Below are 23,604 nucleotides of genomic sequence, written 5' to 3'. Positions count from 1 at the left end.
AAACACCAATTTTCATAAATTTAGCTTAAAATTTTTTTTAATGTAACGAAATACTTTCTTAAAAAATTGCATCTCCTATTGCGCTCCCTCAGGGGCTGAAGTTCCAGAAACACTGAAAAACGTATTTTTTTAAATTTCTAACCGAGATGTCAAACAGCAATTGTCATAGATGTAGCCTTACAAATTCTTTTTTTAGTAATTTTCTATTTTCAAAAAATCTTTCACCCACTATTTTAGCCACTTAGTGGCTGAATTTCGAAAAGAGTTAAACACGTATTTTTTATTTTCTGACTGAGAAACCAAATACCAGTTTTCGTAGTTCTCGCTCCGAAATTCCCTTAATAGCGACATACTTTTGAAAAGGATTCCATCCCCAATTCCACCCCTTTAGGAGTGGAAGTACGGAAGATCCCTTCCTAAACGATGCCTACAACGTAAGATCCCACCCCCTCTCCAAACTTAAAGTTTTTATCCTCAGCGGGGTTGGCTGTGCGATCGTGAGAGTGAATAAGTGTGATCCTATTTCACCCCCTTAGGGGCTAAATTTCCAAAAACAGGAAACATGTCAAACACCAAGTTTCACAGATTTAGCTTTGAAAATGCTTTCGCAGCCAAATAGTTTCATAAAACATTTCACCCCCTGTGCATCTTCAGGTTTTGGCGGCGCAAAGACTGTTCCATTAAGTTTCGGGCGTGCAGCCGCAAGAAATCTCCTCCTCCTTCTTCTAATATTTCGGCCGTATAACGTTCAGCCATCTTCAGAGTGAGCCGCAAGACTACCGCTCCAGTGCTCGCTTCGTCCCTTTACACTGTTGTGCCGCGCGACTGCGCATGCGGCCACAGATGCAAATGCGCCAGAGGCGTTGGTCGGCGGCAGAGACGTGCATAATGCGCGAGTTGTATCTGTGACTACGCAGTTGATCTGTGTTGGCATATCGATGTATCATTGTGAGCTGCACTGTGACGACGTCTTTGTGAGTTTATTACAGCAAGTGCCGGATTCCAGGATTTATCAAGATTGAAACCACTATCTCTGTTAATTAAAATCGTCGTCAAGCGAATTTCAATCGCCTCCTTCACTATCGAGTCCCAAAAGGATGATGTAGTTGCCAAAATTTCGACGTTGTCATACAACATACTGTGACCATTGTCAATACAGTGCTCTGCCACTGCCGACTTATTAGGTTGTAAAAGTAGTGTGTACCTCCGGTGTTCTGTACATCTTTCTTGGACAGTACGAGTTGTTTGTCCGATGTAAGAAAGGCCACATTCACATGGAATTTTGTAAACTCCAGATTTTCGGAGCAGCAAATCATCTTTCACGGAGCCCACGAGTGCAGCTGTGTTGGGTGGAGGACGAAAAATCACTTTTACTTTATGTCTGCCAAGGATGCGTCCTATTTTTGATGAGAGGCTACCCACATACGGCAGGAAGGCCATCGATTTAAAGGTTCCTTCATCTTCTTCTGCTTTCTTTGTGGCCTCTTTCGGTTTCATTTTTAGTGCCCTCTGTATTTGTTGTGGAGAGTACCCATTGTCTTCAAACACTCTTTGTAAGTGGGAGCCGGCCGCGGTGGTCTAATGGAACATTTCACCCCCTATTTGACCTCCTTAGGTGCTGAATTTGCAAAAACAGCGACGTGTGTATGTTTTATTTCTGACAGACAATGAAATATTTCCATAAAGACTTTCATCCCCCTTTCACCGTCACAGAGGTTGAATTTCCAAAACGCGTTTTTTTTCTTTAATTTCTAACTGAGAAACCAGATTCAAACTTTCATAAACGTAGCTTTAAAAATACTTTAGTTGTTCTTTAACGATGATATATTTCCAAAAAAGCTTTCACCCTCGATTTTACCCCCAAGGGTTGAATTTCCTGAAACGCTAAAACACGTATTTCTTTATTTCTGATCGAGAAACCAAATACGAATTTTCGTAGGTCTACCTTCAATATGGCCTTAATAGCAATACATGAAAGAAAAAAAACCTTCATTCCCTATGTCATCCTCCTTGTGGTTGGAATTTCGAAAAATCCTTTCTTCAACGACGCCTGCAGTATAAGATCCACTACGTTCTCCAAATTTCAAGTTTCTGTCCTTAACGGTTTGGGCTGGGCGATGAGTTAGGACATTGCCTTGTATATCGCGAGATTCCGATTCTATGCTAAAACGTAACTACGATTTACTCAAACCATTGTTTCCCATCCGTGGCAGGTGGCGCTGTAATCGACGAACAAGTGTGCCTAAGTGTTTCTATGTCCAAAATCGTGATTGATGGTCTGCGGGCTTCAGTGAAACACCTGCAGCCGTCATTTTGATGTTGTTACAATGCAAGCAGTTTCGGTGACTCACTACACCATCTTCAGGTCTTAACCGAATCTGAGGCGTTGAGCTCCGATCATGTACACCATCCCATCAATGGAGAACGTCTAGGAACATACTTCTGTACAAAGGGTATTAGGAAAGTTTTGCAGTGCAGCTTTATTTATTTATTTAATTTTTTCAAAGTAATTTCCGCCACGTTGAATACACCTCTCCATCCTCCGAAACCAGCTCTGCGAAGTTTCTGTAGGGAGTAAGGCGCACTCGTTGTCCCAAGCCCTTAGGGGTCCTCTTCACTTGAAAACTGCACTCCTTTCAGCTTGGTCTTCACATGCGGGAACAGTGCGAAGTCACAATGAGCAAGGTCTGGACTGTAAGAAGGGCGCTCAAGAAGTTTCAGTCCTGTTTTTTTAATGGCATCCGTCCATCCTTGAGGGATGATGGTGTAGCATGCTTGGTTCAGAGTCTGCAGCGTCTGCTGTGGCTAAAAAGTCCCACTCGAGAGTGGCAGTCCCTACTGCAGTTTGGACATGTCAAATTTGAGGGACTTCGAACAGGAGCCGCGCTGTCTCTTCGCTTTGTCCTCTTCCTGATTTGTTCCTGGGTGCGATGTGGACACAGACCACCGAGTGTACGAGTCATTTCTTCAAAGCAATGGTCTATGTTTAAACCACGCTCGAAGTTCTACCGCGGAACTGCACGAATCTCACTCGGTGACTACGACGCCGTAGCGAGCACTTCAAACTAACCCTGCCCGCAGACTTGGCACAGCGGCTACACCACAAGTAGGAAGTATTCTCAGAACACGGCAACAATCAGCCTCCTGTAACTTAGTGTTGCATCGTATTGCAAAACCTTCCTACTGCCTTTCCTGTGAAAGCGATGCTGTGTCTGCAGATACAACATCGTTTTCACAGCATTCTTTGGAGGCTAGTTCATAGTTACTGGCCACTGATACTGTATGTGATTGGATTTCACCCCCTTCAACGTCAGTTAAGGCCTGAAGATGGTGTATCGAGTTACTGAAACTTACTTTAGTGTTGCAAATTTGACCGTATACTACAGTATGGGTAGCCGTTTCAATTTCTGGTTAGAAACTACTTTTAGCGTGATCCAGGAAGAGAGACGTGGATATAGTAGTTTTTTTACCTCGCCCTTGGAATTGTTGAGATCGGTGAGTATTCATTGCAGGTGCGCCCGTCACTATTTCATGGGCATCTTACCTTATGACGATGGCTGTGGTTTGTATCCTGCTGATAGCTGCGTACGGCGGTTCGGTGGAAACACGTAACGAAGTTCAGTGATGGAGGGGTTCGAGGGCGCCTACAGAAATCGAACATTTCGATAGTTTGGGGGCTCACCACAACTTCTTTACCAGAAATGTAGATGTCTAGCCATGTTGTTTGCACTGTAAAACCACATTTTCAAACGTTCAAGTAGCGTTTGAATATCAGTATCAGTCGTCAGAACGTACATGTATACATTTACATCGGAAATGAAATGTCGAATGAAATGCGACGGTTCTTAATTGCAAAAACAGGCAACTTGATAATTTTCGATTGCAGCGCCATCTACCATGAATGGGAAACAATGTTTTGACAAAACCGTACGTATTTTTGGCGTAGAATGCGAATATGCAATAAAAGTAATGGTCGTTCCCGTTGACCACGCACTAGTAGTAGTAAGTAGTAGTAGTAGTAGTAGTAGTAGTAGTAGTAGTAGTAGTTATGAGGTGACCTTTTGTAGCACAGACGAATGTCCCTTTCCTAACATTAACTTTTCACCTAGGACATTTTCTGTATGACGCGTCGTTTTAGAGATACTTAACTGTCCCAGGCTAAAACGAACACCCTGTACGGTGTGATTCCATGATGTTATTATAATGTTTCAGCGATGATGGAGAAGGGGCCCTGGTCCGGATATGAATGATGCCTCTGACAGTGGAACACCTGCACCGGTACTGTTTTTGCTAAGACTACAGGGTAGGCGACTTTCAGAGGTGGCAGTACGGACTGAAACAAGAAGGAAGCGTCCAGTGGACATTGGACTACAGTGCGAGCTTAAGGGGTATGGATGTGATTCGCAGTAGCGAGGATGACAGAGCTCTTAAGTTACCCATTTTAGACACCTTGTTTACTGGACATTTTGCCTTGTTTCTGTCCATACTGTCACCTGACTAACCTACAATCTTAGCAACAACAGCATCAGTACATGTATTCCACTGTCAGAGATATCAGGACGATGTTCGTTTACAACTTTTTATTCGATCATTTCCAGACCAGGGACCGTACCTCAGATTGACAGATTTGCCCTTTTCCATGATCCCTGCAATCTTTTAACATCACCACGTGTAATCTCCTCACGGAAAATTACCCTCTACCCCGCAATAATGAATAATGGTCAATCAAATCATCCACATTTATTTACGTTTGAAAAGTATCTGAGCAGATTTTCTAGTAATATATGCGCCGACAGCTCGTCGACGCCAAGGTATTTTTCTAGTACGTTTATTCTTTGGAACAACAGAGGTACAGAGATGTATGCTCCATGGTCATTATAGGGAGAGAGAGAAAGGAACAGCTTCGGAAAGTATCGGTTGGAAGATTTTCGGATTGCTAAAGGAGATTTATTTACTCTTCTTCGCGCTAAAGCGAGACAGGAAAGTTTGTGCCGCTAGCGTGATAGATAAAGAGAAAGAAGGACTTGTAAAAGTAAATTGCATGTGACTTAAAATCCACGGAAACGGAACATGTACGGAAATGGATTCAATATACAATTTTCCTCAGAAATAAGGTTTGTGACCATTTTATTCTAGAGTGAATGACGAATGCGTTCTCTGTCTGAATCATTGATGATTGTCTGGGCCCTGTACTTAATTGGGAAGTTTCAGCTGTGACGAAGAGAGCCTGCAATCTCTGAGTTTTATTGAAATCGTCCAAAAAGGCTTCGTCCACATCTGAAATTTTAGATCTGTCGTAAACTGAACGAAGTGTTCAAACGATCGATTTTCCCAACTGAATGCAGCGCTTAATAATAGTAACGTATGTAAAGATCTTTTCTAGCAAGCCAGCCGCTGAATATTAAGACGAAGGGCTCCACCAGAGATTCTACTAGGCTGATTTCATGTAACTTATATTTGAACTGTACACAGATAAAGGACAGAGAGAGAGAGAGAGAGAGAAAGAGAGAGCGAATGGAATTCTAGAAGTTACTCAGAATCCTCCCAATAGTATAATTTTTTTGTCTGTCTTTGCACGGATAAGCCTGATAAGAAAACCTAAGCCCTTGACTTTATTGTACAGAATTGTGTATGAGGGTGAGAGAGCGACAAAGGCGACAGATACACTTCTGTACAGACAAAACATTACACCAAGTTAGCGGCTAGCTGCATTAACACACACATAGACTTTCATCAAAACCAAAGCAGTAAGAGAATTCATTAGACACGGAATCACGCTGTGTAAAGACGGACAATTTTGCAATTAATAACATAACTATTCCACGAAGTATCAGGGTTGCAGCCGAATAACACCGACTTTTTGCCACGATATTTCGGCCGACAATCAGTGAGTCATCTTCAGGAGAGTATTTTGCACTGATGATTGCTAGGGCAGCCTCTACACGAGCGACCTCTGTCGAGTTTGGAGGCCTCTTCGAATATTGCTCCGTCTGTGACGCGCAGGCATATGCGTGATGGTGCTACCACACGTACGTTCTCTGTCGGAATGCGGGCTCACCAGTTAATATCGGTAAAATTTGTAAAATTAACTGTCGATAGACGCGTCGTTAGTCAGAAAATGTTTTCTTTCTGAAGATGATATAGAAATCACCGGGTCCAACGCCTTATTCAGCTGAAAGCTGCCATTACGATTAATATGACGTTCCGCCACACGTATTTCCACCGAATGCTTAATAATTGAATCCCAGAAGTATCTCGTCGAGGGCAAGATTTCCGTGGCAGAGTAATGCTTGGAATGTCTAATCGAGATGCAATGCTCAGCTGTGGACGACTTACTGGGCTGTGAAAGGCGAGTGTGGCGATGTGTGTTGGACGCAACTCCCACGTACTCCATGCGTTGCCTGACCGTTCTAGCCCTCCGCAGTCGCCAAATCAAGAGGAGCAAAAATATTTGTAGCTGAGCGGAACATTTTTTTGACATAATGTTTCCTTAACATTCTGCGTGATTTTGAGGAAATATTGCCTACATGTTGGAGGAATGCCCTTGACAGACTTTTCCTCCTTCTCTTTACCTTGTTGGTGGTCACGTTCCTTCCTCCTTTAAGCTGTGCTGGTCTCATGCGGAGAGCATCCATTATCTTTGAACACAGAGGCCTGGTCTCCATTGGACACAACATGTGGCCGGTGCACCAACGTTCTAAGGACGCCCGTAGTTCTTAATGCCGGCTGGAGTGGCCGTGCGGTTCTAGGCGCTACAGTCTGGAACCGAGCGACCGCTACGGTCGCGGGTTCGAATCCTGCCTCGGGAATGCATGTGTGTGATGTCCTTAGGTTAGTTAGGTTTAATTAGTTCTAAGTTCTAGGCGACTGATGACCTCAGAAGTCAAGTCCCATAGTGCTCAGAGCCATTTGAACCATTAGTTCTTAATGGGTGGTGGCAGCTAGACGCCTGCACTTACGTGTCTATGTGTGTGGACTTACGGTTGACGGACTGTCCCAATGATCCATCCACTTTTCGATTGACCGAAGCGTCCAGAACGGCAGACAGCCCCCTTTCGCCACTTCTGTCGTAAACTTGATATTCTCGTGGACTGAATTAGGATGCTGCAAGAAGCGTAACGGTTCTTCTGTAAGCCGGGAAAAATTCAATAATAGAACATTGTGTGCAGTCATTGACGAATTTGGAAAATGATATAGAAAGCAGCCTTAAATCCTACTGCATCATTTTCTTAGTTTGAGAAACTTTCAAGAGCTAAATCGCCACTGACGCTACCAAACAGAAACGGGAATTGATCGATACTAACGCGGAACGTGTTACATTTGTTTATGTTGCGCAGTAACTTCTACTCTGTTCTGCAAGAGCATCCTAATGCAACTATTTCAGAATTTGTTCGTTGTGTTGCAATACCAAGGAGGAGTTGGTAACATAAACGAAAGTTGGTAGGCGTGTTTCTACATCTGGAAGGATGCAAAAAAGGTTTGCTTTGAATATACGCTGTAACGGTCACGAGCGTTAGTTACCTTTGAGATGGGACGTGGTGATAATCAGTTTGAACAAGGTGGTGTAATAGTGCTGCAAGAAGCTGGATGTTCCTTCTGCGTTATTACAGAATGAGTTGGTAGGGACGTAGGCACTCTACATGTCTGCTGGCAGCGGCGGACACCAGGATGTACGGTCACAAGAACAACGGGCTCCGGGGAAGTGTGGTGGGTCCGCAGTTGTTTTCTGTCTACATGAATGATCTTTTTGATAGGGTGGATAGCAATGTGCGGCTGTTTGCTGATGATGTTGTGGTGTACGGGAAGGTTTCGTCGTTGGGTGACTGTAGGAGGATACAAGATGACTTGGACAGGGTTTGTGATACGTGTAAAGAACGGCAGCTAACTCTAAATATAGATAAATGTAAATTCATGCAGATGAATAGGAAAAAGAATCCCATAATGTCTGAATACTCCATTAGTAGTGCAGCGCTTGACACAGTCACGTCGATTAAATATTTGGGCGTAACACTGCAGAGCGATACAAAGTGGGACAAGCATGTAATGGCAGTTGTGGGGAAGGTGGATAGTCGTCTTCGGTTCATTGGTAGAATTTTGGGAAGATGTGGTTCATCTGTGAAGGAGTCCGCTTATAAAACACTAATACGACCTATTCTTGAGTACTGCTCGAGCGTTTGGGATCCCTATCAGGTCGGATTGACGGAGGACATAGAAGCAATTCAGAGGCGGGCTGCTAGATTTGTTACTGGTAGGTTTGATGATCACGCGAGTGTTACGGAAATGCTTCAGGAACTCGGGTGGGAGTCTGGAGCAAAGGAGGCGTTCTTTTCGTGAATCTAGAGAATTTAGAGAACCAGCATTTGAGGCTGACTGCAGTACAATTTTACTGCCGCCAACTTACATTTCGCCGAAAGACCACGAAAGTAAGATAAGGGAGATTAGGGCTCGTACAGAGGCATATAGGCAGCCATTTTTCCCTCGTTCTGTTTGGGATTGGAACAGGGAGAGAAGATACTAGTTGTGGTACGAGGTACCCTCCGCCACGCACCGTATGGCGGATTGCGGAGTATGTGTGTAGATGTAGATGTAGATGTAGACCATCGTGTTCGGCGTAAGACTGGAGCATTGTACTGAATCTGCAACAGCAATTTTAGCAGTAGTCGGCACCACAGTGATACAACGAACTGTTACAAATCGGTTACTTCAAGGACAGGCCCTGTAGCGTGCATTCCACTGGTCCCAAACCACCACAATTTGCGTCTTCGGTGGTGTCAAGCGAGACCTCATTGGAGAGCAGCGTGGAGGTGTGTTTTCTTATGAAAACTGGTTCTGCCTCGGTGCCAGTGATGGCCGCGTGTGTCTTGGGGGAGGCCAGTTCAGGACTTTCAACTTCTCTGTGTGCCAGACACTTGGAATTGTGGTATGGGCTGGGATTTCGTATGACGGCAAGAGCACTCTCGAGGCTATCCCACGCACCATGGCTGAAAATTTGTACGTTGGACTGGTTGATTCGACCTACTGTGCTGCAATTTATCAACAGCATTTCAGAAAGTGTTTTCCAACAGAATAAAGCTCGCCCACATACAGCAGTTGAACCCAACACGCCCAACCGAGAGCCGACAGTCTCGGACGGTGAGAGTTGTGTGAACAGGGGAACTGTCGACTTGGAACACACCATCAGAATTAGGAGACAGACAGTCTACCATGGGATGAGCCTGACGACGCAAAATTGCCACATAACCTTCGGCACAAATGCGACTTTGCCGGTTACTTCGGTCTGTTCCATCACCATATCTGTCTCCAGTGGAGCACACGTGGGACATGATCGGACAACTACAGCGTAATCAAAACTCCTGCGTTGACCGGCCAAGTGCATCAGGCATCGAATTACAAATCAGAAACTGGCATTCCACAGCTATGAAACAAAATGTGTGCAGGTTTGCATACTTACATCAACATTCTAGTGCTCACACCGGTCCTTAATGTACCGGCATTTGACATAAGAAATTTCTTATCTCGCGCTTACATTCACCTGTGATCTTGCACTGTTAATCACGTTACCTGCACAAACGTATTCCCGTAATTTCATTACTCTACATTAATTACTTTTGGTGTTGCGATTCCCTCACAGTGTTAACGCGCAGAGCGTTACTTTTGCTTATGATGTGTATTAGTTTCTAGTCTGTCTGTCTGCAACAGTGCATCCCGATGCAGATATTGCGTATTTTCCCTTTATCTAAAAGAGCACAGAGTGCGATCTGCCTTACGTAGTCTCGGATGTTGCCAGCTTAGGAGGAACCTGTGGTAGTGCCTGGATCTCTGGCGTACGCTGCACGTGTGGATAATTGGTGGCAAATGCGAAGCCAGGATGTGACGTGTTACCGACGTACGACGAGTCAGCTTTCCTGGCACCGCGGCTGAACCCACGGTAGGCTAAGCACAGGTGAGGCCGGAAAGAACGCCGGCTTTGTCTGCTCTCGCCGCGGCTTACGAAACGTGGGAGCGACGTGTGTGTACCACTGCCCAGCTGGGAAGCGGCAGACGTAGAACCTGCGAATAACGTCTACACGGAGGCGCCCGACCACGATGTATCGTAGCAGGGGGTGGCGAGCGAGCTGATGTTGCAGCCTTACAGGAACGTACAGGGCTTGCACAAAGTATGGAGACACCTCGAAAAAATGCGTGCTTGAACATACATGGAGATGAATGCTGCGCTGTTGTATTTGACCTCGGGAGGCACCGGTGTGATGTGCTCAGTACATGGCAAGTCTCAGTCAGAGCAGTGTTGTATGTAGTCGACAGGGCAGTATATCGGAACCAAGTGAACTGGAACGTGAGCAAGTTCTTGGCGCTCCTCCAGTAACCAAGTGTGCCCAAGTATTTGGTGTTTCAAGAGGTGACCTATCGAAGATTTACACCGCGTACAGGGAAAGCGGTAACACATCACCCGCTGAGTCACAACGCGGACGGTAGTGTATGTTGAGTTATCGTGACGTCATTGAAGAGGGTTGTGACGAAAAAGGAGAGGAGGATAGCCGCAAAAATCACTGCGTAACTGAATGTTGCACTCGCGAATCCTGTCAACACGAAAACAAAACGAAGGGAAGTCGAAAAGCACGGAAGTGTGGAGGAAGCTGGAATTCCAAAACCACTCACCAACGATGTAAACACCCGTAACAGGAAAACGTGGGCCGGATTTCAAACAGCCCGCTCTGCTGTTTGTAGCAGAGAATGAAAAGTGAAAAAGAAACTAGTGCAGGAGAGCAGGATCTGGGGAAGTCGACCAGTCGGCTTCTCCTAGATAACGTCAGCAGCATTAACACGTGGAACGCACGTCAATTCCAGGTGCGGCCGCGGGGATGACTTGCCTAGAGGGTGCGGTGTCAGTGGACTCAGGTGAATCTGCCGTGGTACTTAATGAGTAGCGGGAAGTCTTGGTGCAGTGTAATTTGTTGATACATCATCATTAGAATGTAGCTGTGCTGAAAAGAAAAAGAATGAATGACAATATGAAACATCACAGAACAATTATATGCAGAATGGTCAGCCGTTGCATCAATATTTACAAAGAAAACCAAGAACGAGCCACACAGCCACAGAGAAGTGGGCAAATAAGTTAAAGAAGAAGGCAGCACATGCACAGAGCGTGTGTTAGGGTGTAAGTACACACATTGTGATCATTGGTACCCACGTTATTGTGTCAGGTGTTTCTTCTCTGCGTGTAACAGTCGTCCTGCAAGTACGTCACATAATTTATTACCTAATGGTTTCTGCACGGTCGCACAGGGTGACAATTATTGAACTATATGAAAAAGAAATTACATTAGTTACAAGCTACGGCGTGCACACAGTTTGTTCAACATGCAAACGTCGCTACAGATATTCGGATTTAGGTTATGACATGTTTGATGTGCATGATGTCATTAGCGGTGACGTGGAGCAGCGAATAGCGAAATTCTGCATGATCCTCTGAAGTGTTGGAGCGCCTATGCTGTAGATGACTTCCTGAATAGCTGTTTCCGGGTCAGCACTGGTTTTGAGGTTATTGCTGTACACCCTTCCTATAATATAGGGTCACATGTGTTCAGATCCGGAGAATATGGCCCTGCCAGTGGCCCCTGGGCACCGCAGAGCCAGAATGCGGTCCTCAAAATGCTGCTCCAGGACATCAGACACTCTTCTCCTGCATCGATGGCGTCGAGCTCCGTCTTGGATGAGTCACGCGCTGTCGAAATCACGGTCACTATGGATAACGCGGATGAGGTCCTCTTCCAAAAGTACCGTTCGATAGTCACCGTGCCATCGAGAAATACCGCACCGCTTATTCCGTGACTGGACACTGCACACCACACTCACTCGCTGAGGGTGAAGAGACTTCTCGATCGTGAAATGAGGATTCTCAGTCCCTCAAACGCGCCAATTTCGCTTATTGAGCAACCCACACATGTGAAAGTGGGCTTCATCGCTAAAGCGCATACTACGAGGGCAGTTCAATAAGTAATGCAACACTTTTTTTTCTGAAACAGGGGTTGTTTTACTCAGCATTGAAATACACCAGGTTATTACCCAATCTTTTAGCTACACAACACTATTTTTCAACGTAATCTCCATTCAATGCTACGGCCTTACGCCACCTTGAAATGAGGGCCTGTATGCCTGCATGGTACCATTCCACTGGTCGATGTCGGAGCCAACGTCGTACTGCATCAATAACTTCTTCATCATCCGCGTAGTGCCTCCCACGGATTGCGTCCTTCATTGGGCCAAACATATGGAAATCCGACGGTGCGAGATCGGGGCTGTAGGGTGCATGAGGAAGAACAGTCCACTGAAGTTTTGTGAGCTCCTCTCGGGTGCGAAGACTTGTGTGAGGTCTTGCGTTGTCATGAAGAAGGAGAAGTTCGTTCAGATTTTTGTGCCTACGAACACGCTGAAGTCGTTTCTTCAATTTCTGAAGAGTAGCACAATACACTTCAGAGTTGATCGTTTGACCATGGGGAAGGACATCGAACAGAATAACCCCTTCAGCGTCCCAGAAGACTGTAACCGTGACTTTACCGGCTGAGGGTATGGCTTTAAACTTTTTCTTGGTAGGGGAGTGGGTGTGGCGCCACTCCATTGATTGCCGTTTTGTTTCAGGTTCGAAGTGATGAACCCATGTTTCATCGCCTGTAACAATCTTTGACAAGATATTGTCACCCTCAGCCACATGACGAGCAAGCAATTCCGCACAGATGGTTCTCCTTTGCTCTTTATGGTGTTCGGTTAGACGAGGGACCCAGCGGGAACAAACCTTTGAATATCCCAACTGGTGAACAATTGTGACAGCACTACCAACAGAGATGTCAAGTTGAGCACTGAGTTGTTTGATGGTGATCCGTCGATCATCTCGAACGAGTGTGTTCGCACGCTCCGCCATTGCAGGAGTCACAGCTTTGCACAGCCGGCCCGCACGCGGGAGATCAGACAGTCTTGCTTGACCTTGCGGCGATGATGACACACGCTTTGCCCAACGACTCACCGTGCTTTTGTCCACTGCCAGATCACCGTAGACATTCTGCAAGCGCCTATGAATATCTGAGATGCCCTGGTTTTCCGCCAAAAGAAACTCGATCACTGCCCGTTGTTTGCAACGCACATCCGTTACAGACGCCATTTTAACAGCTCCGTACAGCGCTGCCACCTGTCGGAAGTCAATGAAACTATACGAGACGAAGCGGGAATGTTTGAAAATATTCCACAAGAAATTTCCGATTTTTTCAACCAAAATTGGCCGAGAAAAAAAAGTGTTGCATTACTTATTGAACTGCCCTCGTAATTCCCATCGTGGCCTGCGGCCAAACGCGCAGATCCGCTGTCCTAACGAGAATCGATTAAGAAGTTACGACGACTTTATTGCATACAGTTCAATAACTGTCATCGTGTAACTGCACCACTGAGTGGCCTGCGCCTGTCGGTACAGAGTAACCGTTTTGCATCCACACATCCTGCACGAGCTAATGAATACGCTTTGCTCGCTTCCTTAGACTTTCCTGTCTCGAGTCTCCTTCCTGCTGACTGCGTGCTCTAACTCGGCGGAGAGTGTCGTCGGCCTTGCGGGCTTTCAAACTTCATGAAAATAATGAAACTCTGTGGTCCTCAACTACGCACCCGCAGACTCAGGGTTGCAATATTAAAAGTTTTGGCTGGTTTCGTTGTCTTGGCGCTGGGATACGCAGTTGCCGCATTACGAACGAAATACTGCTGAGTCTACAGTATACGATAAGAATACACACATGAATAGAATGGTCGAAGGTTTCTATCACGCGGCAATTGCGAATTATGAAAGTAACATATAAATTTATAAATGAAAGACTGCAATTAAATAAAATCTGCAGGTACTATCTTAACGACTTTAAATGATGAGTACGATAGTAGAAGTCCTTTCGAGAATGCTTTATATTTCTGCAAAACACTTATTGGTGTCGATGGTCCAGCAATTAAATAAAATACAAGCTGAATAACAGGGAAACAATAGATTCCTACTGCACGTAATTAGTTACGAACAACGCACACTACGTCTTCACTGTAGAAACCTCGGCAATCTCACAAGTTCACAAGTCCGCACTGTGAAGTATTTCCATCTCTCGCGACCACGTGCAAACCGCTCCACACTGCAAGTCCCTCTCGTGAGCGTGCGTCCCTCGCGCCGTTCTGCCCGCACTTCCCGTGTTCTGTCCCGTAATGCCCAGAACTCCCTCCCATTTACTTGGGTAGTCGCCTCCCTTAGTAACGAGCGCTGTGATTGGCTAGAGCGCTCACTCCACGTCTCCAAGCTAACGTACACTCACAAACATAAAACACTTCCGAAATACTGCATTTACATTGAAATAACTTGAAATTAAATAAATATTCCTACGGCTGGACCATAAACACGCTCTCACACACATTATTGGATACACAAACAAATTAAATATACATATATGAAAGGTACAGCAAGCAAAAGTAGGCCAGTAGCCTAATGACTCTGTGCTTTCTAAAACACAATAAATATTTGACCAATTTCTTCGTCAGTAGTATATATCGGATATAAACAAAGACATAGACGAATAAATATATTTATAAGCGTGCTGCTACCGTTTTTTCGTGTAACTGTGGAGTACTTATGGCATGACGCGATCGGTAGTAATCGGCCACTTTGACCTCCAATAACTCGTGTATTATTAAAGTTACATGTCTGTAATTGATACCAATTTAAGTTTACACTAATAGCTTTCTAAAGACACACACACCGAAGAAATCGGATGAACCGTTTAGATTTTGGAAGTTCGTTGCTGCGTGTTACTTGTATAATTTACAGTCAGATACTAAACTCTAAACTAACAAACATATTGAAAATCTGATTACACCATCAGAATCGTCGTGCAAATAACGGTAATGTACGAGTCTGTTTTTGAGGTATCATGATTCACGTGGCTACTATTAATTTCTATACGAACTGTGAAATGTCTGCCATTAGAGTTTCACAAAGCCCGCCATCTTTGGCCCTCGCGGCGCACAGCGTCACCAAGGAATTGCCAGCCACGTGCTCGCTGGACCACGCGCTGGCGCTGCCCCTCTCGTCCGCCACCACGTGTTTGCTGCCGGCCCCGGCTGGCCGAGCGGCCCGTGCGGCCACTGCTTCCTCCGAACTTAGAATACGAGGCGTGTTTTTTATATAAGTGCCGTTTTGACATTAAACAACGACGTGTTAAGATATCTCAATTTTATTTTTACATGAAAGCGTTTACCTTAGTCTAAGCACTGACGCCATTACAGTCTAATTCTTCCTTGTTTACGTTGTGTACTGAGTGTTTAAGATGCCTCCGATAATCGTGAGTCCCGCCGACTGTGAAGTACGGGCTGTTATAAGGCCTAAAAGCGATCGATATTCTTCGTGAGGTCTGTGCAGTTTACGGAGAAAACGTCACGAGTGATGGAATGGTAACAAAGTGGGTGAGACCACTTAAAGATGGCCGCACAAATGTGCACGATGAACGACGGAGTGGTCGTCTTTCGGTCGTTAATGAAAGTTTGGTGCAGGAAGTGGACAATAAGGTGAGAAAAAACAGACGCTTTACGATTTCCTCCTTGCGGGTTGACTTTCCTAATGTTTCTCGTAGTGTTTTGTATGGCATTGTGACCGAGCACTTGAATTACCGCAAATTGTGCGCACTTTGGGTACCGAAAATGTTGACGAATGTGCACAAAAGCAAACGTTTAGACAGTGCGTTGACTTGCCTCGAGCGCTACCACGACGACGATGATGATTTCTTAGGCCAAACTGTTACGGGCGATGAGCCGGCCGCGTTGGCCGAGCGGTTCCAGGCGCTCAGTCCGGAACCGCGCGACTGCTACGGTCGCAGGTTCGAATCCTGCCGCAGGCATGGATGTGTGTGATGTCCTTAGGTTAGTTAGGTTTCAGTAGTTCTAAGTTCTAGGGGACTGATGGCCACAGATGTTAAGTCCCATAGTGCTCAGAGCCATTTGCACCATTTTTGTTACGGGCGATGAAACACGGGTGGCCTACGTCACACCAGAATCAAAGCAATACTCCGTGGAAGTTGAGCAAGGGCATCGTTTTTCTGCAAGACAATGCCCGTCCGCATGTGGCGGATCAGACCAAAGATCTCATCACCTCTTTTCGATGGGAAGCTCTAGATCATCCTCCGTACAGCCCCGATCTTCCGGCGAGTGACTACCATCTGTTCCTGCACTCGATGAAACACCTGGGCGGTCAGCGTCTTCAAGACGACGACGACGACGAAGTCAAAACAGTGGTGATGCAGTGGTTAACAAGTCAGGCGGCACACTTCTGTGAGGAGGGTATTCAGAAACTGGTACAACGTTATGACAAGTGCCTCAATATTGAGGGAAATTATGTATAAAAGTAGACAAAGGTACAGGCTTTCGTGTAAAAATAAAATTGAGATATCTTAGCACGTCTTTTTTTAATTTCAAGACGGTACTTACTTAAAAAACACTCCTCGTATTTTCAGGGCGCCACGAGTCGCCCGTTACCTCACAGCCTCACCCACATGTGACATATTGGCTCGCTTCCTGCTTCCGCCTCTCTCTCTCTCTCACGCATGACTTGAATTTGCCTGTGGCACTGTGACTGAGTTTCAATAATCTTTTTTTCTAATTTCTACATCCTATCTATTCTGTGCTCTAACCTACCAAGTTTACACACACACACACAGTTTTACAATATGTATGTATGTATTATCATGGAGAAATGACATTCTTAGCCGCATATGTAATAGCTCTCTGAAGCAGGGTATTTTCCCAGATAGACTGGAGTATGCCATTGTTATACCACTGCATAGAAAAGGGGATACGTGTGGTGTCAAAAACTACCGCCCAATCTCTCTTCTGACTGCCTTATCAAAAATTCTTGAAAAAGTAATGTATTGTAGAGTAGCTTCACACCTTTGTAAAAATAAAGTTTTAACAAAATATCAGTTTGGTTTCCAGAAGGGTTTTTCAACGGAAAATGCTGTATATACTTTCACTAATGAAATATTAAATGCTCGGACTAACCAGAAGTCACACATTGGGATTTGTTGTGATCTATCAAAGGCTTTTGATTGTGTAAATCATGGAATAATTCTAGATAACCTCAAGTACTGTGGTATGAATGGGACAGTGCTCAAATGGTTTAAATCATACCTAACTGGAAGAGTGCAGAAAGTTGAAATAAACAGTTCACATAATATGCAAAAAACTGGTGATTTCTCAAACTGGGGAACAATCAAGAATGGGGTGCCGCAAGGTTCGGTCTTGGGTCCCCTGCTGTTCTTAATATATATATTAATGACTTGCCATTCTATATTCACCAAGATGCAAAGCTGGTACTTTTTGCCGATGATACAAGTATAGCTATCACACCCGACAGACAAGAATTAACTGGTGAAATTGTAAACGATTTTTTTCAGAAAATCATTAAGTGGTTCTCTGCAAATGGGCTTTCATTAAACTTTGACAAAACACAGTATATACAGTTCCACACAGTAAATGGAATGACCCCATTAATATAGACTTCGATCAGAAATCGGTAGCTAAGGTAGAATATTCAAAATTTCTGGGTGTATGCATTGATGAGGGGTTGAACTGGAAAAAACCCACTGAGGATCTGCTGAAACGTTTGAGTTCAGCTACTTATGCTATTAGGGTCATTGCAAATTTTGGCGATATACATCTGAGTAAATTAGCTTAGCACGCCTATTTTCATTCTCTGCTTTCGTATGGCATCACATTCTGGGGTAACTCATCATCGAGTAAAAGTGTGTTCATTGCACAAAAGCGTGTAATCAGAATAATTGCTGGAGCTCATCCAAGATCATCCTGCAGACACTTATTTAAAGAGCTAGAGATCTTCACCGTAGCCTCACAATATATATATTCACTTATGACATTTGTTATTAACAATCCGAACGAATCCAAAAGTAATAGCACTGTACATGGCTACAACACTGGGAGAAAGGGTGATCTTCACTACTCAAGGCTAAATCTAACTTTGCTCAGAAGGGGGTAAATTGTGCTGCCACAAATGTCTTTGGTCACTTACCTAATAGCATGAAAAGTCTGACATAGCCATATAGCAGTTCAAAGGAAATTAAAAGAATTTCTTAATGGAAACTCCTCCTACTCATTAGATGAATTTTTGGTCGTAGTAAGTGGGTAATTTCCCAACCTCCACAAAAAAAAATTATTGAGTGTCATGTAATATTTTGTCTAATGTAATATCTTGTATAGACACCTTTTATTAACCTGACACGTTCCACATCATTACAAAGTGTCGTATCCATGATCTATGGAACAAGTACTAATCTAATCTAATCTAAGCAGTGCGGTGTGTGTTGTTGCCAGCAGAGACGATGACGTGCAGCACGAGGATCCGCCCCCGCGTGGCGGCGCTGCTGCAGCTGCTGCTGGTGGCCGCCCCTGGCTACGGCCAGCTGTACCCCGGCCGGTACCAGGACCAGTACCAGGACGAGTACCAGGGGCCGGGCTACTACCCGCCGGGCTACCAGGAGCGCGAGCCGCCGTACGAGGTGCTGCCGCCGCCGCCCGCAGCGCCCAACGACACGGCCGGCGTCGAGGTGAGTACCGGGCACAGTACCACAGCCACATCTCCAGTACAGCCCACCCCGTTACCAGGCCAGCTGGGGGCACGTAGCAGCTGGTCACGGTGGTGGATAATCGCAGAACTGACAAGCTCCGGTGCCAGTGTGCTGGCAGTGTGCACCAGAACGGATCGCGAGTATTCAGCCCCACACTGTAGCGTAAGACTCAGACCTAGTTTTCATCAACATTTCTCTTTCTTTTATTGTACCATCATTCCTCCGACTGCTCTGATGCGGCCGCCACGAATTCCTTTCCTCTGATACCCTTTCCGTGCAAGTTCAAAGCTTTAAACATGGCTGCTCGGTTCAGTTACCGTTTCGAAATTAAAATTGAAACAAATGAGCCCTCGGTCACTATTATTTTTAGTCTTATTGACCAGGTTTCAACATTTCTAAGAGTGCCTTCATGAGAATTAAAACAATTAAATGGCCTATAGCACAGTTACAAATTTGTGGAATACATTTTTTTATACAAAAAGTTTAAGTACTGACTAAGACAGAGGCAGTACTTACATGTCAAACATAAAATAATTAACAGACCAGAAGGGCTTCAGTCGCAAAATATATGAAAAGGAATGCGTGAAGGCGAGCCACTATGGGCTGCTCGTACCTGTACAGCCACAGGTTGCAACGCACTGAGGCGCCCGCGTTAACCAGCGTGGGCAGGTGAACATGAGGCTGCATCGAGAGTGGCATCCGGTAGCCGCAGGTACAACTTGGCTGCTCAACATTCAAGTGTAGACAGAAGAAAATTATAGTGAATATTGTCCACTCCGTAATGTAAAAAGCAATATTTTGTTTAACAGTGACAGATACAGTAACATTTTGTCTGCATCAGAACTTAGAAGTACAGTTTGAAGCATAAAAACGTCATTATAGAAAATACAGGAACGGCTGAATGACGCAGCTTGTAGAAAGCGATATAACATGGAATATAGCCAATAAACCATTTAATAAATGAAAAACATGGAAAAAACATTTCGGTAAACTGCACAAGGAGACCCGACATTAAAATGTCAAGTAACGGTGAAACGTCCCCTTAAAAAAATTACGAAAATGACAGTCCCGGAAAACCTCTTAACTTATTAGATTTTCAAACAACTGAGCAAAACTGAACGTACTCAGACATTGCTCTCTTTACTTATACCGATCATCACTAAACTGACACACAATATTTTTTTTTTTTTTTTTGTTTTTTTTTGTTTTTTTTTGCGCAATACAATCTGACTTTCAATAATCCATTCAAAAGAATGGCCCTGACTAATAATAACCTATACCTTTCATGAATCACTTACCTCACAAAAATCTTCGTTACTCGAACTACTGCAATACAGCGAGCGCCAATACTGCCAGCTAAATAAAAGATTCTAACCACTGAAGGCACTAACTACTGATAGGCATAGTTAGCAAATGAAAGATTTTGATAGAGAACAAACAGTGCATTTACCTTAATAATGTTCATGACATCCATCTTTACAAATTTCCTTTTTCTGGAGGACACACGTCCAGATCATCTGCTCTCAAAACTCGGCCATCTCTCTCCCCACATCCACCACTGCTGGCGGCTCACCTCCAACTGCCCAACGCTACGCGCTGTTCACATCCAGCTGCCCAACACTACAATACCGAATATTGCAACAATGCCGACCAGCCACAGACTGCACACAGCACAGTCAGCGATTTTCATACACAGCACTACGTGGCGTTACCAACATAAAAACCTAAACAGCCTCTTACAACGGCTTTATATCGTTGAAGAAATTTTTATTGCGCAACTGCAGCTGTTCATTGAGAATGAGACTATCATTTCGAGAAAGATGTTTAAAAATCTCTAATTCTTCCAGAGTATCTCATTTACGCCCTTCTCAGTGTGCAAAATTTTGATGTCGCAAATAGCTTTAGGTGCGTGACCTGCAATCAGAAGATGCTCGGCAAAAGACGAATTTTGAGGGGTAGTGCCATTTTTTTCTTAAAAGGTGTTCTTTATACCTGCTTGTAAAGGCACGTCCTGTCTGTTCTTCGTAGTAAGAAGAGCAGGTATCGCAGACAATCTTATAGACGCCAGAACTTCCTAAAGGGGAACGAATCGATTTTAAATTATGAATAACGTTTTTTTTTTCAGATTATTATTTGTAGAAAATGCAACGTTGCTGTTGTCTTTATTACGAAGAAGGCGTTGGATCTGCTAGGAGATGGGTCCCACGAAAGTAACAGAGTTATATATATTGTTTGGGTTAGATTCAATGATACAGGTGCCGAACGTAGTAACTCTTTTAGTAGTTTCCTTTTTAAGGATATCATCTAGTATGCTAGGTTTATACTCGTTATTAACAGCTATCGTTTTGAGTAAACTGATTTCGTCGTTGAACTTTTCTTTCGAAAGTGGATTGGAAGTACCTTAGGTGAATAGCAGAATGAAAGAAAGCTTTTATATGAGACTGTGGATGAATGGAAGACGCAGGTACGATCTGATCAGTATACGTTTGTTTACGAAAAATATTGAATGAGATTTTATTATCTTCTATTTTAAGGGTCAAGTCAAGGAAGTTTAATTGGCGGGCCTCGTTTTCAAGTTCGATGGGGAAAGATATTTTCTCATGGAGATCACTCAAGAGGTTAAAAATACGGTAAATGCCATCAGCAGGTCCGTTGTAGATGAATAAAATATCGTCAACGTATCTGAAACTGGAGAGAATGCCTTATGATGTAGCTGAAAAACACTCAAAAAAACTTTCCTTCTAGAGAGTTGATGAAAATATTGGCAAGAATACCAACTAAGAGATTTCCTATAGCGAGACTGTCGGATTGCTGGTACAATTGTTCATTAAATTCAAAATAGTTGTACTTGACTACGACTGTGATGAGATTCATGAAGTCAGTGATTCGTTCATCTGAAAAATCTTTTTTAAAATGACGTAAATTATTTTCTACGATTGTAAGCGTTTCCTGTACAGGAACATTAGTATAAAGATTTTTGATGTCTAATGAAAACAACTGCATTCTAAATCTTTTTATTTTTTGGACTAAGACATGGCTATTGGGAACGGAATAATTGTTCTCGAAAACGAATGATTTTTTTCAGAATTTCATGTAGAAATCATGGTACGCACTATTCATACTAATAGATATCGGGCGTATCGCATGGTTAGGTTTGTGGATTTCAAATAGAGACCGAATTTTTGGGATCTGAGGGTTCATGTTAGTGAGCATTTTCTTCTAAAAAGGTTTGGTTAGAAATTTTGCGTTACTGATGGCTGACCTCACTTCTTTTTGTGACAAAAGCCCTTCTGGCCTGTTACTTATTTTATATGTGACATGTAAGTACTGCCTGTGTCTTTTATTGTTAGTCAGTACTTACACTTTTTGTATAAAAAATGTCTTTTCCTATAAATTTGTAACTATGTTATAGGCCATTTTAATTGTTTTAATTCTGATGAAGACACTCTTAGAAGTGTTGAAATCAGGTCAATAAGACTAAAAATATTAGTGATCGAGGGCTCATTAGTTTCAATTTTAACCGTGGAAGTTATTCCCTGACGTCCTATTATCCGGCCCCTTCTTCTTGTCAGTGTTTCCCATATATTCCTTTCCTCGCCGATTCTTCTGAGTCCTTAGCCTGGCCAGGAATGCCCTTTTTGCCAGCGCTAGTCTATTATCTATGTCCTCGTAGCTCCGTCCGTCATTGGGTATTTTGCTGTCTAGGTAGCAAAACTCTTTAACTTGGTCTGCTTCGTGATCCCAAGCTCGATGTTCAGCTTCACGCTGCTACTCCTCATTACTTTCGTCTTTCTTCAATTTACTCACGATCCATATTTTGTACTGTTTAGACTGTTCACTCCATTCAAGATATCCTGTAATTCCACTTCACTTTCACCTACGATAGCAATGTCATCAGTGAATGTTGCCCTTTCACCCAGGGTCGTCATCCTACTCTTCGACGTGCCTTTTATTCTCGTCATTACTACTTCGATGTTGAACAGTAGGGGTGAAACACTGCATGCCCGCCCCCCAGGGGGTCCACAACTCTTTTGTGGATACGTGCGTAGCGAGCACGGGACCCCGAGCTAATGTGGCCTTCCTTCCTTTCCGGGCTGCATACCTTCCCATTCCGCATCCTTCCCCATCCCTATCTTCGCCCCTCCTCCCCTCACCTCTGGCTCTTTCCTTCTCTTTCTCCCCATCTGGGAGTATGGTTTGTGCCTACGTCCGGAGACGGACGCTCGTAAATGTACTGCATTCCTTGCCTTCCTTGCTTTTATGTCTTCTTCCTTCCTTTGTCCTTCTCTGTCTTCTTCCTTCCTTTGTCCTTCTCTTTTCCTTACCTCTCCTCTTTCTCTTTTCTCCGCTGCGGCGTTTGAGACCTCTCTTCCTTCCTTTCCCTTTCTCTTTCTTCCTCCCTGTGCGTGTCTGAAGGCCGACCCACGCCCTTCGTGCGTAGCCGGTGACGGGGTAACGCGTAATTCCCCGCCCCGGGTAGACAGGTAGGACACGTACGTACCCCCTGGTAACGGCCAGGCGCAGGGAGGGGTGATTACCCGAGCTGATACCTTCCGAACATGCCGATTGGTCCCTCCGTCCGTTTGTCGGGAGGTGTGACCTGAGGTGTGAACAATCACCTAAGGCGGGAGTGCCCTCAGAGAGGGCCCCCACAAGGGAGGAGCGCGCCATCGGAGACGCCGGTAATCATGGGGGATTCTTCCGCAATGGTTTCCTCACCTTCCACTAAGTCTGCTCACAAACGTAAGTATACTGAGTCTCAGCCACAGACGATTCTTCCATCGTTGCCACAGTTCCTTGTTGTTTCTCGGTCTGATGAAGGTCACGACTTCTCCACGGTCAACCCTTTCATTATTCAGAAAGGAGTCGACGCAATAGCAGGTCCTGTAAAGTCTTGTTCCAGATTACGGAATGGCACCTTGTTGTTAGAAACACACAGTGCCCTCCAGGCACAAAAATT

General features: G+C 44.4%; 1 protein-coding gene across 2 annotated transcripts in view; it reads left to right on the top strand.

Moving 5' to 3' along the window:
- LOC126109791 (angiotensin-converting enzyme-like) overlaps positions 1-23,604 on the top strand; it is a 267,091-nt gene that overhangs the window by 57,913 nt on the left and 185,574 nt on the right. The window contains exon 2 of one of the 2 annotated variants that reach the window (XM_049914847.1): positions 18,394-18,623. In XM_049914847.1, coding sequence (XP_049770804.1) covers positions 18,399-18,623 — 225 coding nt within the window. In that variant the 5' untranslated portion in view covers positions 18,394-18,398. Of the gene's footprint in view, positions 1-18,390; positions 18,624-23,604 lie in introns of both variants that reach the window. The other variant, XM_049914848.1, reaches the window with a different exon arrangement.

Source organism: Schistocerca cancellata, chromosome 12, assembly GCF_023864275.1.
Source record: "Schistocerca cancellata isolate TAMUIC-IGC-003103 chromosome 12, iqSchCanc2.1, whole genome shotgun sequence".
Lineage (NCBI taxonomy): Eukaryota > Metazoa > Arthropoda > Insecta > Orthoptera > Acrididae > Schistocerca > Schistocerca cancellata.
This window is presented reverse-complemented; position numbering and strand designations above follow the sequence as displayed.